General features: G+C 36.8%; 1 protein-coding gene across 5 annotated transcripts in view; it reads left to right on the plus strand.

The window, feature by feature from the left end:
- ME2 (malic enzyme 2) overlaps nt 1–18,292 on the plus strand; it is a 131,834-nt gene extending 113,542 nt beyond the window's left edge. For all 5 annotated transcript variants that reach the window (XM_056824430.1, XM_007486719.3, XM_001364356.4 and 2 more), the window contains one exon: nt 13,742–18,292. In XM_056824430.1, the coding sequence (XP_056680408.1) occupies nt 13,742–13,909 (168 nt within the window). In that variant the 3' untranslated portion in view covers nt 13,910–18,292. The remainder of the gene's footprint in view (nt 1–13,741) is intronic.
- The last annotated feature ends 230 nt before the right edge of the window (nt 18,293–18,522 follow it).

Below are 18,522 nucleotides of genomic sequence, written 5' to 3' on the forward strand. Positions count from 1 at the left end.
GAATTCCTCCAGTTCCTTATTCCTTTCAGCACAATAGTATTCCATCACCATCAGATACCACAATTTGTTCAGCCAGGGTCTGCTGTGCTATCTAGCTGCCCAAAATGTAGCTCCAAAAAAAACATTGATTCATCTGTAGGCAGGTTTTGCCAGATTCTGTCCATAATGCTTCAAGCCTGCCTTTTTACTGTTACCTCCACTTAACGTATGCCTTCCTTCTTGTCTCCTTGTGTACTTTTAGAAAGAAGTCTCCTATTACTCTCTCTTACTGTTAGTCTATTATTGTTCTGCTACATTTATTTTCTCCTCTTATGTTTCTTTTGTTTGAGAAGCAAATAATCTCTCCAGTTTTGATTATCTTTCTTAGAATATTTCAAACTTTGTTTTATTATTGAACATCCATCTTTTTTTATGTATGTTTAAACTCAGATTTTTGGAGTAGGTCACCCTAGTTTGTATCCCAAACTCCATTGCTCTTTGGAACACATTATTCCATTCCCTTCCACATTTTCAGTGGGTACAGAATTGCATTGTATTCTTCAAATGGCCTTTCCTTTGTATTTGAAAGTCTTTCTCCTGATTGTTTGTAGAAGTTCAATTAAATTGAATTGTTCAATTTAATCACTATATGTCTTGGAGTTTGTAGCCTTGGTGGGTTTTTTCCCCCCTGGAGGTAATCTGTGAATTCCTTCAGTTGGTATTTCATCTTCTATGTTCAGAAATTCTGGGCAGTTCTCTCTCTTGTTTCTTTAGCAAGGCTTGCCATCGTAGATTCCAGATTTTCTATTCTGCCCATTATTTTTGCCATATACAGGCCATAAATTCTGCTTTCATAATTTTCATTTCTTTGGAACAACTCAGGACTAGTTTGGGGTTCTTTGTTATCTTCAAATTCCACAAAATCCTCTTTCTCTTCAAGTGTTGGATTGTTTGTCTTTAATAGTATTTCATCTTAGATGCCTGAACTCCTTTACTAGATCTAGAGGTCATATTTCCTCCTGATATTACTGTTTCTCCTGTTGATTTTTCTGTTTTTGTTCAAGATTTTTGAGTTTTCTTCCTTCTGAAATCTTTGGTAATTTCAGTACTTTTCCTGTGTTACTCACTTTCAGTCTCCCTCCCCTCTGATTGTGTTTTCCTTAAGGGCTGGATCTCAAAGAATCTCAGCCTCCTCCCTCACTGAAGCAATTCACTGTTCAGCAGCCTGAGTTTCTGCCTCAGCTGATTTTGGGGAGATCAGAAATGGCCCCATTAGGATTTTTGTTCGTTCATTCAGGATTAGTAAAGTGCTTGCAGATACCTCTGTTCCCTAGTTGTTTGGCCTGACACCAGTTTGGAGCTTAGCAGCATTGGTGCTACAAGGTTATCTCTCCTGACACTGACTCTTCTAGTGTCTTCTAGCTCCATCTCTGCTGGTGCTGCAGAGTTGTCCATCCTGGCTGTCTTCAGATCTGCTAGCCACATGGGTTTGTTGGCTCAGCACTTATATTTCAGGACTTTTCAGCTGGTGCTAAAGGATTGTGTCTCCCAGCAGACTTTTGCTTCTAAGAGACTTTGGTTACCTGGCAGTCTGTCATGGCCAAAGCAAATTTCTAACACCTAGAGTTAAAGTCTCCATAGCACTGAAAAGAGGAAACAGTAGGTTTTATGGTAAGCCTTGGGTCTGCCAAGTAAATTTAGGATCAGTAGGTTTCAGTTTATGGTTTGGGAGTTTGTTTAACCTTTTGTATATTCAGCATTGTAGACCATGGATTCAACTGAAATTGCTTTATCTTTAGCACATAATTTCTGTTTTGGAGAAGGTTGCAAGGTCATAGGGATCAGAGAACATACATATCTGATCTTCCATCTTGTTGTTCACCTGACCCAGAAAAATAAAATCTACTTTAAAAAAACCTACTATCCTAAATTTTTTTTTTGAGGTGGCCAGAATGAGTCTTTATTAATTTTCCATGAGCCATAGCTAAGCTCTGATCAAAGGACCCTTCCAAAGGCTTTTACCAGTCCAGAGATCCATATTTAATACCACACAGGTCAGAGAGGTGAAAGAGAGATAGAGAAGATTTAAAGATGGAGCTTGGCCAGAGGCCAAGCTCCTGCCAGGACAGCCATCAGCTAGCCTGAAAGAGAGAGAGAGAGCGAGGCGGAGCTTGCTGGGCTTCATATACCCTTTGATACGCAGTACATAGGGATGATCCTCATTGGTTAATGACAAGGCATAGGTGTGGTTTCTCTTAACCAGGCGAGAACAAAGAAGCTTGTTTTCCCGCCTAACCTGGGGGAAGCTGGGGTCAAGGGTCAGAGGCCTTCCCAGCCATGTGCAATACTGAGCATGCTCAAGACTGAGGCAATCTGCACATACCAACTGTTCCCCTTGCCCATAGCTAGGGGTGGACTGCTACATCTCCCCCTTTTTGTTTTACACACAAATGAATAGTGTAATATCAAAATGTAGCAACATTACAGCATTAACAAATACAAACACTCTGGTGCATAATCATATTCTGATACAGAGATGAAAAACCCACCCTGATTGTATAACTTAGATATAACAATCAAGAGTGAACATCAGCATAAACTGATTCAATGATCAATCTTAAAAATCCCAAACTGATCTTTCTATCTGCCTGTCTGCATTTCAAGATCAATGCAACAGTCTTAGTAGATATAAAAATGTTAAGAAAATAATTTCCACGCTATTGATCCTGGTTTAATGAGGTAGAATTCTATGGCTCACATGACAGGTGCTTCACTTAACCATGTCACTCCTCACCAGTCAGAACCATGAGAAGCTGTCAGATCTCATCATGATTAGTAAAACTGACCTCCTCTGGACCCGAAGGATAAATGCTTTCCTTCTCTTGAACTGATTCTGCATCTTTGGGATCTATTCGTGCTCACTGCCAGATGCCCGCCACCTAAGAAACTGGTTGGAAGGACGATGCCAGGACATCCAGCGACTGAGGGCGTCAGTGCGCTATGTCTCTGCATTCCCCAACCTCAAACATCCATTTCACATGGAAAATGCATCACCGTGGCTTAGGCTGTCTGGTCCATAATGAAAGATTCATTATGATTCCCATTGCATGCAATCAGACATCACTCTCCAGAATGGTCAACTGAAAATTAACAATTGCTGCCATGTTCTCATGTTTACTGACCGTAAGGTGACTGTAATTCTAGAAATCTTTGCACCTTCATAATTCTGGATCAGAGCATTAACAGTACCTTCTTTGTACTCAAAGTTCTGGCATTAATAGTGTAAAAGAAAAAATCAAGGTTGAATACTTGAAAATGAATCAAAAGTGTTCTCTAAAATGAACATACTGATATCTATAATATTCCTCTCCTGTTTCTTATTGTTTGTGTGTTGGGAGAGATCCCTTCAAAGAAAAACATCCTCTCTGAACAATTCTGGAGGACCATGTTATTACATGTCAAGTGATCTTAGAAAATGATCCTGGGAACTTGATCCTAAAATTAATACAAAATTCTCTTGGCTCACTGTCTATGTGGTATCTTTGAAACTGAGCCAATGTGTAAAATACCAGAACTTATATCCCAATGATTTCTAATTCCTGATCTAAATAGATCAAAGTTCATCTTGTATATGAACATAATTTTGCACCATTACAGGCTTTGCAAAAACATTAATACAACAATCACACTGCAATTTTTAACAAATACCAATATTCCCATACACTTTACATTCTCAATTGTAGCTTGAATAACCATGATGGTGATAATGAAGTAATATTTCAAGTTCTGACTGCATATTCCTTATGTCTTCCTTATTTAGATCTCCGCTTGTATAACTAAACCCATCAATATGATAACCAAGCCTATACCATTACCAATATTTGCAAAATTCATTTCACCAAACCAATGTTTGGGTATATAGAAGCTTAAGTTGTTTTCCATGTAGAAACAATTTCTACAGTTTCTTGTTCCTATAGAATTTGACATAGCTTTTTTATTCCTAGTTGTCAGTGAATAATATTCAATGGGCTTTTTCTACAAGCTTATCTGTGCCTATTGTGTCATGTTTTCAATCCATACTCCAAAACAGTAAAACTTAGATTATACTTTGCCCTTGCTCCATGTTTTTGTGCAATAATAATTTTTTCCACCTAGGAGAGACAATGACTGCGCGTCCACAGAAATTGTCAAACCTATAGCCCTCAGTTTGCTCCTGAGGTCTTACTTCCATATACCAGAACGTCTTCCAGTATATGAAAGGGAAGCCAATAGATCCCGAATCCAGCGGCCGTCTGAATTCTGGGACTTTTGGGAGAGAGCAAGACATTTTTCCTATCAAGATAGTACCCACAAAGACAAGGTATCAGGAGTAATGGTTAACAATGGTATTAACACTTAACTACTTCTATGGTAGTCAGCCCTTAATGTCTATCCTGGTATTGTCAGGAACATAATCTGTGCCTGGATGTCAATGATCTCTTACAATAACTCATGTTCCTGATTAAAGATTTCCTAGTGTCTTTTCCCTGATCTCTCATCCTTTCTTGAGAGTAACATCAGTGTCATCAGTCCATTAACCATGAGTGAGCAGCATTTTCTGCTTAGCACCTCATTTTTGTTGTCAGAAGTATCAGATCTATGCTATGAATGAAAGTTTTCTATCTCCTACTCTTTGGAGAGTCATACCAAGGTCTGTACCCTTGTGGATAACAGCATTTCTTACATTACAAGCGGAAGCTTTACAATGCATACAATATACATTCCTTTTGACAGTATCATATACAAAATACAAGGTATACTTTAGTAGCTGAACAATTGTAGCTAATTCATCTCAATCCCATAGCAAAGTCTTTGGAGTGTGGGACATATCTGGTGTCTTATACAGAAATGAGTGTGTCTCAGGCCTTCTGAGTTAGCATACTTGATGTTGCTCTGGGTACCACATCTCAATGGATGTCAGCATGACAAGTGTCCATCAGTGGTCTAATAGCAAACGTCTCTAATAGTGTAATGTCATTGTTCTGGAGTGATATTAGTCACCAGAGAAGTGTCCCTCCAGCGTGCCTGGATTGTGGCTGGCATGCAGATAGCTGATGCCATCACCTTCTGTCTGCTTCTCTTCCTGGTCTGTGTCAGCTGGCATGAAGCATGACGTGGGTAACCAGATGTTTTCATTATCTGTGAACATACAAACAAGACCTCGACCCAACATTATCATCTCCTTGGGTCCCTTACAGTCTTAATATCTTGATGATATTTAACCCAATTCAGGTATATCATACAATGTAATCTTTATCATTACATTCAATACTGATTATTGCAGAGCTTTAACTTATATTCCTTCTGGGGTGTAGAAGAGATAGATGATTAGTGATACCATATCCACCCCTTTTTCTTATGAAAGTGGAATTGTCACAGCTTAACAACATTGACTTCTAGATAAGTCTGATTCTAATAAAGACATGTTGTTTGCAAATATAATGTACCCTTTAAGACAATAATCATAATTACATTTTAGATAGTAATACCCTTTTTGTGCTGCAAGTGGACAGCATTCCTTATACTATCATAATATTCCCAATTGTACCCTTTTGATATTTGATCAAATTTGGCTAACATGGAACAATTCCAATAAAATTTCAAGTTACACATTGTACCAGTACCATTCAAAATTTTCAGGCATGTAATAAAGTTAGATCTTTTACCAAATACCCATATATTCATAGAACAGAATATCTGTTAGTGACTTAATGATACTCTTCTGCATGTACATTGTGTTTCATTCAATTACATGTGTGTGTGGATAGTGTGTTAAACCTGCCTATAGGGCAGTGATTATCTTTCCAGCTCATTTGCTGTTTTTCCCAGTGTCCTGTGCCAGACACCTCTGCAGTCTGTCCTTCTTTTGGGCAGATTGTCTTGCCATCATACTATCCTAAATTCTAATAAGGCCTAAGGTGAAGTGGTCATTTCTCACTACCACCACCCCATTTCCACCCAAGCCACTGTTATATCCCGTTGGTGAGAACCAGATACAGGATAGCTTTTCTCCTTATTCATTCTAATATCTTTGAAGAATAGAATGAACATTAAAACAAGTTGTTTGCCTAAGCTTTTGGTAAAAGAGAGCTCCAGTAAATGTTCAGATAATGGAAATCCCCATCAGTACCATATTGTGCTTCTGCCAAGCTTATGTTATATTTCTCAGAGTCCTCATCAATTCCTTGGTCTGTAATAATCTGGTGATAATACCATTTCTTTTTCTTCCTCCATTGGCAGAAATACAGCAAATGTATTTCAGGCAATATCAGTGTATGCTTCTATTTTATCTACCCTTTACCCTCCCTTCCCCCAGCCCTCACACATAAACATATATCCTTTGTAAGCATTGTTTTTAAATAAGATGTATATGTATGTGTGTGTATACCTAAAATATAATATGTTTTTCCAGTGGCATGTTCCAGGCATATATCTTTTTTTTTTTCCAAAACCCTTACCTTCCGTCTTGGAGTCAATACTGTGTTTTGGCTCCAAGGTAGAAGAGGGGTAAGGGCTAGGCAATGGGGGTTAAATGACTTGCCCAGGGTCACTCAGCTGGGACATGTCTGAGGCCAGATTTGAACTTAGGACTTCCCATCTCTAGACCTGGCTCTCAATCCACTGAGCCACCCAGCTGCACCCCCAGGCATATATCTTAACCTATCAAGTCTCAGAGATACCCAAGACACCAAATTTGCTTCCTTGCATTTGTTGTATCAATAGTTCATCTTGTTCATTATTCATACTTAAAGTATAGGTGTTATTATTAGATCCCTTCTTGGATTTTATCTCATGAACTAATGAACCTCTAAATTGTTTTTACTGTCACATGATAGCTACTTTCTATGATATCTATCTTAGATAAATATATCATTTTCCCTCCCCACTCCTTTTCAGTTTAAAAATCCTCTTGATTAACTTTGCAAAGTTCAGTTCTTTCTTTCCATCAGTTGCATTACATCTCTGGGTTAGGAACATCTTATTCCTGAATGTTAAATCGTGTTCTAAAAATAGTTTTAAGACAATTTCTTAACCAATTTTTCAATTTCAAAAACATGTAACTAAGGACCACTCACTGCAGCAATTAAAATAAGGATTCTCTAAGTTCAAAAATGAGTATACCTGATCAGTTTCTCCTACCTGTTTGAATGTTTTCATTTAGTGCAAATGCCTCTACAAATGAGTGATTATTTGATAACCAAAAGTTCATACTAAAGAGAAAAAATGCATACACATACAACACACATATCTGTATACATGTGTATAAATACATATGTATGAATATATACCAAGCTCTTAGCAACACACAACCTATGCATGCATATATGGGTGTATATTTCTTTAACAAAATTTATTCAAGACTATTCTTATAGCCAGCTGGAGTAAACTGCTGTAGGCCTATAAAAATTTCTGTCACAATTGGGATATCACTAAAGTAGTTTATTTCATTGAGCTTCTATAGTTCCAAAGATGGTTTCCCAATTTTTCCTTTTTGCATATGAAAAGTCTTATCTCTTGACATTTATTAAAGCTGTGACTTCCTTTTGAAGATTTCAGGGTCGGTGTTTGGTAGGGAGCAAGCTATTATCTGCCATTTTTGTTTTCAAATCAGTACTTTGGGATATTTCAGTGCAATAGTTAAGGGAAATGAGAGTATAAAATCAGAATATTTCCCGAGTTACTCAGTGTTGGCTGACAAGGGAGAAATTAAAGGTTTTGTGATGCCAGGGACTGAGGAATTACTTAGAGCCAAATAGATACTTATCTATGAATTTACTGAGGGAAAAAGGCAGGGCTTTCTCTTTGAAAAGAGAAGCTAAAGAAAGCAAGAAAGTTGACTTAAGATGCTAGCCAGTGGCAGTGCAGTGATCCTGAACAACTTGGAGGGATCTACGAGAAAGAACACTATCCACATTCAGAGGAAAAACTGTGGGAGTAGAAACACAGAAGAAAAACAACTGCTTGATCACATGGGTTGAGGGGATATGGTTGGGAATGTAGGCTCTAAATGAACATCCTAGTGCACAAACCAACAACATAGAAATAGGTTCTGGTCAAGGTCACATGTAATACCCAGGGGAATTGCCTGTCAGCTGTGGGAAGAGTGGTGGGAGGGGGGAGGAAGGGAAAGAATATGATTCTTGTAACCAAGGAATAATGTTCTAAATTGACTAAATTAATTTAAATTTTAAAAAATTAAAATAAAAAAAGATGCTAGTCAATTGATATAGTCTCAAATATTCCCAGGTATTTCTCCATCTTAAATTTTCTGACTAATGCTAGAACTACAATTTTGAAATAAAGAATTTATATTAGTGCTTACTTACTCTCCCTTCCCTCGGAATGTAAGAATACTTCTTCAGATACAATAGGAGAGGTAGAATAAACTTTGAGTATATCAAGACCCCAGAAAAGGTACAGATTTAACCATGGGAAATCCCCAGGGTAGAGAGAAACCCCCATCATGGACCTTGGCAGTAGCTAGTCTGGACAAGGATATTCCAGGCCCAGGGGTGCTAAGATCCCATTCTATAGACAGTTAAAGATCCAGGACACCAGACCTACCAAGATACAGGGGGTGTTAAAATCTACCAGTACTCTCCTATAGTCATGCTCCAGAAGAGGAGGTCAGTGCATAAGCCAGGTGACTATCCTGCCCAAAGGTACAGCAGGAGGCAGAGTTCAGCCTTAATATACCAGTCTAGGAACTAAGGCTGGAAATAGGAGTAAACAGAACACCTTGACCACCATAAAGGTCAGGAACAGCTGGGTGATACAACAGAGAGAGTGTCTAACATAGAGTCAGGAAGACCTGAATCCAAATCCTGCTTCTAACACTTAAATAGTTATGTGACCCTAGGCAAATCTCTTCAACTCTGTTTGCCTCACTTCCTCTCTAAAATGGGGCTAATATATCTACTTCCTAGGATCATAAGGATCAGATGAATAGTTGTAAAATACTTGGCACAATGTCTGATACATAGCAAGATTTATATAAAGGTTAGCTATTATTATTATAGTATTATAGATCCAAAGAAATCTAACCCAGAAGATGAGAATAACTCCAAAACAACAGGAATAGCAAATCTAAAAGGGGACGGGGTGGCAATTTCTTCAAGGATTACATATACATAAATAACTAGGGGGAAAAAGTGATCAAGGGACAAAAAAAATGGAATAAAAGCTCTGAAGGAAAGAATTGAAAGGAGAATAAATATCTTAGAAGAGGAAGTTGGCAAAAGAATACCATAGCCCAAATCCAAAGCTTTAAAGTAAAAAAAACAGCCAGAAAGGAAACATTTCAACAATGAGAAGGGATTGTGGAGCATAATATTACAAAATGCAAAAGATACAGGCTTACAACCAAAAATAACTTACTCTGCAAAGTTGAATTTAATACTGCAAGGGGGTGGGGGGGAGCCTTTAATAGAATTGAGAATTTCTAATGAAAAGACCAGAGCTGAAGAGAAATTCTGAGCAAATACAAAGTTGAAAAAAAAACCCAGAAAGGTTCCTTGTTTAACATTAGCCAGCTTTATGCTTGCCATATTTTAACCAAATTGGATTTGTCTGTTCCCTTCAACTTGACCTCCATTCTACCACCTCTACACATTCAGTCAAACTTTGCCCAGTGTCTGGAAATCACTCCCTCATCTTCTCTTTTCAAAATCCTTGCCTTTTTTCAAGGGTCAGTTCAGTGTCATCTTTTTGGTGAAGCCATTCCTGATGCCTTCCAATTGCTAGTGCTCTTAATTTTTACCAATTTGCATGCATTATATTTATTCACCACAATGTAATCTGTTTGAATGCAAGTGCTATGTGTTTGTCTTTATATCTTTACAGAGCAGACACTTCATAATGTTGTGTTCAATTGAATCTTATCAATTATTAGCTATTAGCTCAGCCTCAATGAGAAGATGATAGCACAGTCATTGGCTTTGGATTCAGCATCCTTCCTAGGAGAACTGTCACTTCACCTAACGATTTGTTTCCTCACAAATGTGGGTTTTTAAATGAATAATCAATAACTAAATATTATTTTATAAAGTTTTATTAATAATTACTAAAACAAAAGAACTACCTGACTTCAGCCCAGTTGCAGGTCCAAGAGAGGAAGCGGGAGGAATTACCACCACTTAAATACAATCACGCAAAATGTGGGGAAGCAGGAAAATGGAATTTTGAGAAATACTAAGGGACTTCTGGGGGATGAAGTCCAAAGGCTCAAAATCTCCAATTATACATACCTCCCTGTGATCCTATTGGGACTCTAGTTTCCCCAAAAGGATCATGGAAACATAATCAACTTAAAAATTGCAATAATTTGTGGATAAAAGGAAAAGAGAACAAAACCAATGATTACTAGGTTGACAAAAAGCCAATTTGGGGGCAGTCCCCTTTTGGGGGTATACATTCAAAACAAAGGCATTTCAACCTCATAGTTCAATTCACATCCCAAAGTTCACTCTGGATCTTCTGGTGCAGCATGTGGTCTCTGCAGGCATCTATCTTAATGGCATTTTCTGGATCCTTGGAGGTAGCAAGTTTCTTATCCTAAAATTGCTCAAATTTAAATCAAAGTTCACAACAATAACTTGGCCCCCCTGAGGTGAATTATAACAAACACAGGGATCACTCAGGGATGCATGGCTGAGTTATGAGGTATATGAATCAATTTGCAAAAGAAATTCAAAAACATGAAAAAATTCAGATGAAAGAGAAAAATAACTTGTGGATGAAATACAAAGTGTAAAAGTCTTATGTCTAAAAAAATCTTAGTATCTATCTATCTTTACTGTAAGGCTATCTGCTCAAAAATTTTTGAGAATTCGTAATCGTTTCATGGTAAGCCAAAATGTGGGGTTTCGAATTAATAATCAATAACTAAATATATTTTATAAAGTTTTATTAATAATAACTAAAACAAAAGAACTGTCTGACTTCAGGCCGGTAACAGGTCCAAGAAATGAAGCGGGAGGAGTTACAGCCACTTAAATACAATCACACAAAATGTGGGGACGCAGGAAAATGGAATTTTTGGGAAATACTTGGGACTTCTGGGACTTTGGACTTGGGACGAAGTCCAAAGACTCAATATCTCCATTTATACAAATGTGAGGGTTTGATTAGATGGCCCTTGAAGTGCTTTCCTGTTCTAGCATAATCCTATGATCCTGTGACTATTGAAATAATTTACTAATTGGTCTCCCTACCCCTTCTCCCTTCCTCCTCTGACCTATCTTTCACCCAGCTGCCAAAATTGCTTTCTAATGTACAAGTGTAACTTCTTTGGTCAGAAATCTTCAATGGCTTCTCTTTACCTCTAAAATGAAATATAAAAACTATCTGACATTTCAGGCCCTCCATAAGCTGCCTTTGACTGACCTTTCCATTTTTCGATTCTACTCTTCCCCCTTCACCCACTCTGTGTTGCAGCTAAACTGGACCAACAGCATCCTGCCTTTTCTTCCATGATTTTAAGAAGACCATCCTCTCTGGCTAAAATTTCTTCTACATCTGCCTGCAAAATCTTTCTATTCTCTCAAGACCAACAATGTCTTTCTCAGATATTTTATAGCACCTTCTTTGGCCCCTCTTTTGTCCTCCCAATCTAGCTCATGTCATACATATTTTTACACACTTCTAATTCCACCTTTTAGACTTGATGACAAGGACTATTTTGTATTTCATCTTTCTATCATCAAAATGATATTAAAGTTACTTTGGTGCCTAGAAGTAAATGATCGTGCTTTTTTTTTTAACCCTTACTTTCTATCTTGGAATCAATACTGTGTATGTGTAAGGCAGAAGAGTGGTAAGGGCTAGGCAATGGAGGTTAAATGACTTGCCCAGGGTCACACAGCTGGGAAGTGTCTGAGGCCAGATTTGAACCTAGGATCTCCTGTCTCAAGGCCTGGCTCTCAATCCACTGAGCCACCCAGATACCCCCATAATCATGCTTTAAAGATGACAGAATCAATCTAATTTAAATATATTTTTGTGTATCAGCTTCTCTCTAAATAAAAGATAAATGTGTAAAACCTTTAGACACTTCGAAAAGATGATATTTCCTCTTTATAACAGTTTTTGTTTTATGAGAATTTGCGTCATTAGCACATACTGAAACAGCATTTTCATGTGTTACCTCATAGAGTAAGACCTGCAGACTTAGCCAAAATAAACCAGGTTTGTAAAAGTGTTCAGAAAAGAGACCTTTGGAAAAAAGTCAAAATTGTTTTTTACCAGCAGCATTATGAAATATCCAGTGAGACATACATAGATGCCAAAGCCACCTATCAAAAAAAATTTATAATCATTTTCTCCTGGGAAAAAATATGCCTTTTCTGTTTGCTTTGGAGCAAATAAGAGCATATTCTGATACACTTATAGGAAAAAGTTTAGAAGCCATGCTAGAGATTGGTATCTGTGTTGTACGTGTTCTACTCGTCCTATTACTCCTTTTTTATTTTTAACCCTTAGTTTCTGTCTCGGAATCATTACTGTGTATTGTTTCCAGAGCCTTTGAGTGGTAAGGGCTAGGGAATGGAGGTTAAGTGACTTGTGCAGGATCTCGCTCAGCTATGAAGTATCTGAGGTCACATTTGAACCCAGGACCTCCTTTCTCCAGCTTGGTTCTCTAGCTACCCTCATCACACTTGCCCAGGCTATTCACATAGCCTTTTCTTTGGTCTCTCTGCTCCCATATTGCTGCCCATCATTTCACACCTTTGCTCAGAAACCTCCAAGGGTTCCTCTTGCCTCTAGTATCAAATATAGATTCCCCTTCTAAGTACTTCATGGTCTGGCTCCAGCCACCTTCCTAGACTTATGACCCATTTCTTCCCTTCCTTTAGTGTACATTCCAGCCTCATATGCTGTTTTCTCTATACAGCATTCCATTATCTACTTTCAGGCCTTTGCACAGGCTGGAAGACTCTCCTTTCTTTTCTGTACCTTGAAAAATTCCTCAACAGTCAACCCAAGAACCATCTCCTGCATGAGTCCTTGTTTATGTCTTCCAAGAGCCAGTGTCTTTCCACACCCCCAAATTACTTTTTTGTGTGTATTCTGTCTGTATTTACTCATAGACATGTTGTTTCCCCACAGAGAACACAAGAAGCTCCTTGAGGACAAAGACCATTTCATCTTTGTCTTCTATCTTTGGCACCCAGCACAATTTCTTGCATCCATATAATAGACCTGCCAATTCTATTACATCAAGTCTCCTGCTTTTTCCAACTATTTTACTGTTACTCAGGGATAATTCCTATGTTGCCTGACAGGTTTTTTTTTAATTGGGCATTTTACTTTTTTGCTTTGCTATTCAAGGTGTTTAAAAGTATAACAGTAATAATTTAAAATGTTTTACACCTCTGGAAGGAAACAAGGGACAATTGGGACAGGGACAATTGGGACATAAAAGTAAATTCTGGGGGCAGCTAGGTGGCACAGGAGGACCTGAGTTTAAATGTGGCCTCAGACATTTCCTAGCTGCCTGACCCTGGACAAGTCACTTAACCTGACTGCCTAGACCTTGTCATTCTTCTGCCTTAGAATTGGTAATAAAACCGAAGGTACAATTGCTTTGTTTTGTTTTGTTTTAAATTTGAAACCACAAAAAAACAAACTTTTCAACAGATGTAAATAACTTATTGTGTATTACCTTTACTTTTTGTTGATACATGCAAACTGCATGGTCTGAGTAACATTATTTATCTTTCAGGTTACAAATTATCTGTATGCCAATAAGATGGCTTTCCGCTACCCAGAACCAGAGGACAAGAGCAGCTTTGTTAGATCAAGAATGTGGAAATGCAATTATGATTCCTTGCTGCCGGATGTATACGAATGGCCTGACTTTGCAGAATCACCTCCCAAAATAGTTGAATAGAAGCATTCCTACTAAAAGAAAACTTGCTAAGTTGCAGGGACCTCCCGTCTCCCCCATCCCCCTTTTTCCAGACCAAGTAGAAAAAATGTTTGAGATTTTCAGGTTTTCTGTGTTTTGTTGTCTTACTCTGTTTGCTTGATTTATGTTCCCCAAGTAGCCACAAATATCATTTGTGATACAGTATATCACCTACATTGTTCATGCTTTTAAAAAAAGTTCAATTGACTATAATGTTCTCATTCAAACTTGGAGCGTGTACCACACGATATGTTTTAAATATATAGATATATATTTTTTAATATGTATTTATTTTTACTCCCATTCCCTGCTGAATGCCAAAGTAAAGTTACTTCTGCCATTATAAGAAATCATCTTCTCCCAGCCAATTCCTTCAGGATTATTATTTCAGATTCACTCCTATGGATGTGAATAACAAATCTAACTTGAAGCAAGAAATCCCTTTAATTAGACAAATCTACACTTAACCAAAGTCTAGAGGAAAATTGTTGCTGGTATCCAAAATGTCATTCTTCATTCAGCTCCTTTATTCTAACCATGGGCTTTGAAAATCTCTTTACAAATCTGACAGACTAGGATGTGAGATAGGAAAAGTTGGACATACTCTTTATTTTCTAAAACATTTTATTGGTTGAGTGAAATGGGAGCTAATGCTAAGCTTAGAAAAAGTAACAACATGAAAAGTACACCAAAATTGTAAGACTCTTTTCTTTGTTAGTTTTACATAGGTTCTGTTGGTGTGGAATTTACAGAACACTAGTTAAGTGCTCATTGTTGGAAGTTATATTCTAAAGCAAGCATAGTTCATATTTCCATTTTCTTGGATTTCCAATGATTCCTTAGAGACAGAAGATGTGACACAGTAAAGGACTTAATAATATAATGTACCATATAGTCATAAATTATTAAGCTAAATGTATCATCCTCTTCATAATCATCATTTAGGGAATCTATATGCTTCCACCAACCGTCCTGCCATTTCTCGGGTTCTGGGGATTCCTTGGAGTTATTTTCAGAGGTTGTTTGTCTTAATACTAAAAATTATTTTTAGAAATAGCCAAAAATTGTTCAGAGACAAGTCTGGTAAATAAAATGGGTGATTAATATAGGTAATGTCTTTTACAGGTTAGGAATTTAAATATGAGCATAAAATAACAAGATTAATTTTCTTTCTTTTAAACTGGCTTTGGAGGTAATTCCAGAGTTTCCGAATTGTTTTGAGCAGTGACAACAGGTGGGAGATATATATGGATATATATATATATATATATATTCAAATGTGTACGTTACTTAATTCTTTCCAAAACATTCATGTGCTTTACTAATAGAAGACTATATAATAACTTTTAGGAGAGAGTGGTTAAAAGGCAGATTGAGAATAGTTCTGAGTATGATTAAGTGTTTTTTGGAAACTCAGAAAACTTTCAGTTGATCCCTCTTTTATTATAGGGCTGTGTGGGAGTTTTGGTTTAAACAGTTGTAAACAGATGCCTTAATTACTCACCACTTAGAAATCTGTGCTTTATAAATCTATTTCCTGTGAATAAGTAATTTAGGTCCACAGTTTGGCATTTTTTATGCTTGGAGATAAAGCATTTAACTTTTTTTTCTCCTTGATCTTCATTTAAAATAAGTAGCCTTTAAAAAGCCCCTACCTGTGAAATTATAATTCGAGATATTAATGTAGCATTAAACAATGATAATTACAAATATCTTCCAGCTATTGTTGGAATAATGAATTAGGAAGTTGATTTTATGTTCTTGGCAAATATATTCAATACTGTATCTTTACTGTATAGTTAAACATTTTAGAAATAAAATGAGTATATTTAATGATTGGCATCATAGATATCTTGAATTAGGTAGTAAGCTTGGTGTTTTCTTGTCTTAGGGCAAAATGGCTGATGCCTTTTGGCAATTTGGTTTTCAAGAAAATGCTAGGAAAATAAAACCTGGGAGTGTGAGTTGAAGAAAGGACTTAAATTTTAAATAACATGATTGTCTGTAAGGCTGCTAAACACCAGTGATTAAAACTTATCTCTTCTAATGACAGAATTAAGGAGAATTTTATTTTTATTTAACAATAGAGATTTGCTTATGCCGCATGATTATGATTGCAAATCCATGTTCTAATTCTTAGTAGTAGTGTACATGTTACTCAATAATTGGTAACTTTCTAAATTGACTACAACAATATGCACACTGGCTGAAAATATTAACACAGAAACATCTGAAATAAAACCAAAACATTTTGGTTTCTGTGAGGGTTGTATCTGGGAGAAATGTAAATTTCTTTAAGGAACTGAGAAATAGTCATACTTTCTTGGGAGAAGGAAGAAAACCAGAACCATTGTTAGTTTGTCAGAAATGTTTTCATAGCAGAGAGTGAAAGAATGTTATCATTTGATACCCAGAGTCATGTAGGCCAAATAGAGCACTTATATAAGAATAAGGGAAAGATTGCTTCTTTGACCTCCTTTCCCCAGATGAAGAGATGGTTAACTTACAGTATAATGGGAAAGTATATATTTAAATTTTAGGTTAAAATGTTTCAAGTATAAAGTGTGGTATGAGTTTCAAGTTCTATACTGTGAATGGTTTTCTGCAATTTAAATATTTTTTAAAAACCAGCTCAAATGATGTTTTTACATAGGATGACTTCATCTATTTTTGCTATGCTTAGTGTTTACAATCTATAAGTTCACTTAAATTTAAGGTGTTAATCTGAGAACAAGTGTAATTCATTTGACTTGAGGCTGTTGATTCAGAAGTGTTCCTGAAATGACATCGAACTACAATTTATTTCATTTGTATTGGTTTAACAAATGGACTCATCAAATATGACGGCCATTTTTTTACTTGGCAAAAGAGGGAGTAAGCTGGAAACAGCTAATTTTTTCATTTATCGTTCTCATCTTCTGACGTGATTTGCATTGCCCTATGACACTGAACTTGAAGACCTTAAGAAATGAGGCCTGTTCCTCTGAACGAAGTTTGGCTGTGTTTCGGGATTCATGTGTAATGATTATTAAAAGGGAATGCTGTGTGCTCTATTAGCTCTGATTTGGTAACTGCAATTTTAAACTAAAAAAATAAATAACATTTGCCACAGAGTTTCCAAGGAGGATATGGAGAAATTATTTTCTTAGAAATATACTCCAAGGGGCAGCTGGGTGGCTCAGTGGATTGAGAGCCAGGCCTAGAGATGGGCAAATCTGGCCTCAGATACTTGCCTCAGATACTTCCTAGCTGTGTGACCCTGGGTAAGTCACTTCACCCCCATTGCCTGGCCTTTATAATTCTTCTGCCTTGGAAGCAATATGCAGTATTGATTCTAAGGCAGAAGGTGAGAATTTGGGAAAAAAAAGAAAGAAATACACTCCAGAAAACAAAAAAGGAAAGAAGTACACTCCATTAATAAGATATTATCTATATTTTGTCTTTTTTAGATCTCTGAGCTTTTTTTTTTTGCCATGGGAGAATTTCTCTGCACTGTTGAACAATGATGGAGTCCATTTTATATGAGTGCAGTTATAAGAGCTTAAATTAAAATTCCCCTCCTGAAATTTGACTTTTAAAGGAGTGGGTACAAAGAACTAAAATTGGCAGTGCTTGTGTTATCTGATATTGCATATGTTCAGATACTGCCATATTTATAATTTAGAAAGTTACAGTGAAACATCTGTCACTCGTTATGAAAAATAGTACTTGGTTCTCTATCTTTTGATGTTGATAAAAACTATTTTCAGTCAGTATTGAAATAAGCACACTGCAGATAAACTAAATAGATGAGTCTTAACATTTAAACATCCAGATTAAGATGATTCAGGGGGCAGCTGGGTGGCTCAGTGGATTGAGAGCTCGACCTAGAGACAGGAGGTCCTGAGTTCAAATCTGAGCTCAGACACTTCCTAGCTGTGTGACCCTGGGCAAGTCACTTAACCTCCTTCGCCTATCCCCTACCTTTCTCCCTTAGAACCAGTACTGATTCTAAGATGGAATGTAAAGGTTTTTTTTTTTTTAATGAATGAATTTTTTTTAAAGATGACTCGATTACAGAAAAATTTCCAGTCCTTTAAGTTGGCTGAGACTTTTCAGTATTTTAACGTAACCAACAAATTTTGCCAAGTTGTCAGTGTGTAGAAGAAGCCCACAGTGTTTTCAAATTAAGTATAAGTGGACTCAAGAAAGGCCAGTAGTCTTTATGAAATATTGATTTGCTTTCTCTGAAAAACTTCCATGCAAAATGGATTTAAGAATTCTGAAACTTTTGCTTTTTTATAAGGGGTAAGTGGGACAAAAATGAAAGTATGTCAAAATTTCAGTTGCAGAAATTGTGCATGTTAAATAAAATGTCTTTTAAAAGCTTTGTATTTTTCTTTAACAGCTTCTTGCTGGCAAGCTGTGTTTTTATATTCCTCTACTCTTGTCTATTCTGTATTAAAAAAAATTGACACATTCTCGTTGCTCTTACATTCTCTAGTGTTTGGCAAATTTTTTAAGCTATATGGTTGAGGAGGCAATGTTGCTGATAAAGAATTTACTTGACCTTAAGTATTTCCTTTAGCATTCTAAGGTCAATGTTTTTCTTTAAT

Source organism: Monodelphis domestica, chromosome 3 (assembly GCF_027887165.1).
Source record: "Monodelphis domestica isolate mMonDom1 chromosome 3, mMonDom1.pri, whole genome shotgun sequence".
NCBI classification, from domain to species: Eukaryota; Metazoa; Chordata; class Mammalia; order Didelphimorphia; family Didelphidae; genus Monodelphis; species Monodelphis domestica.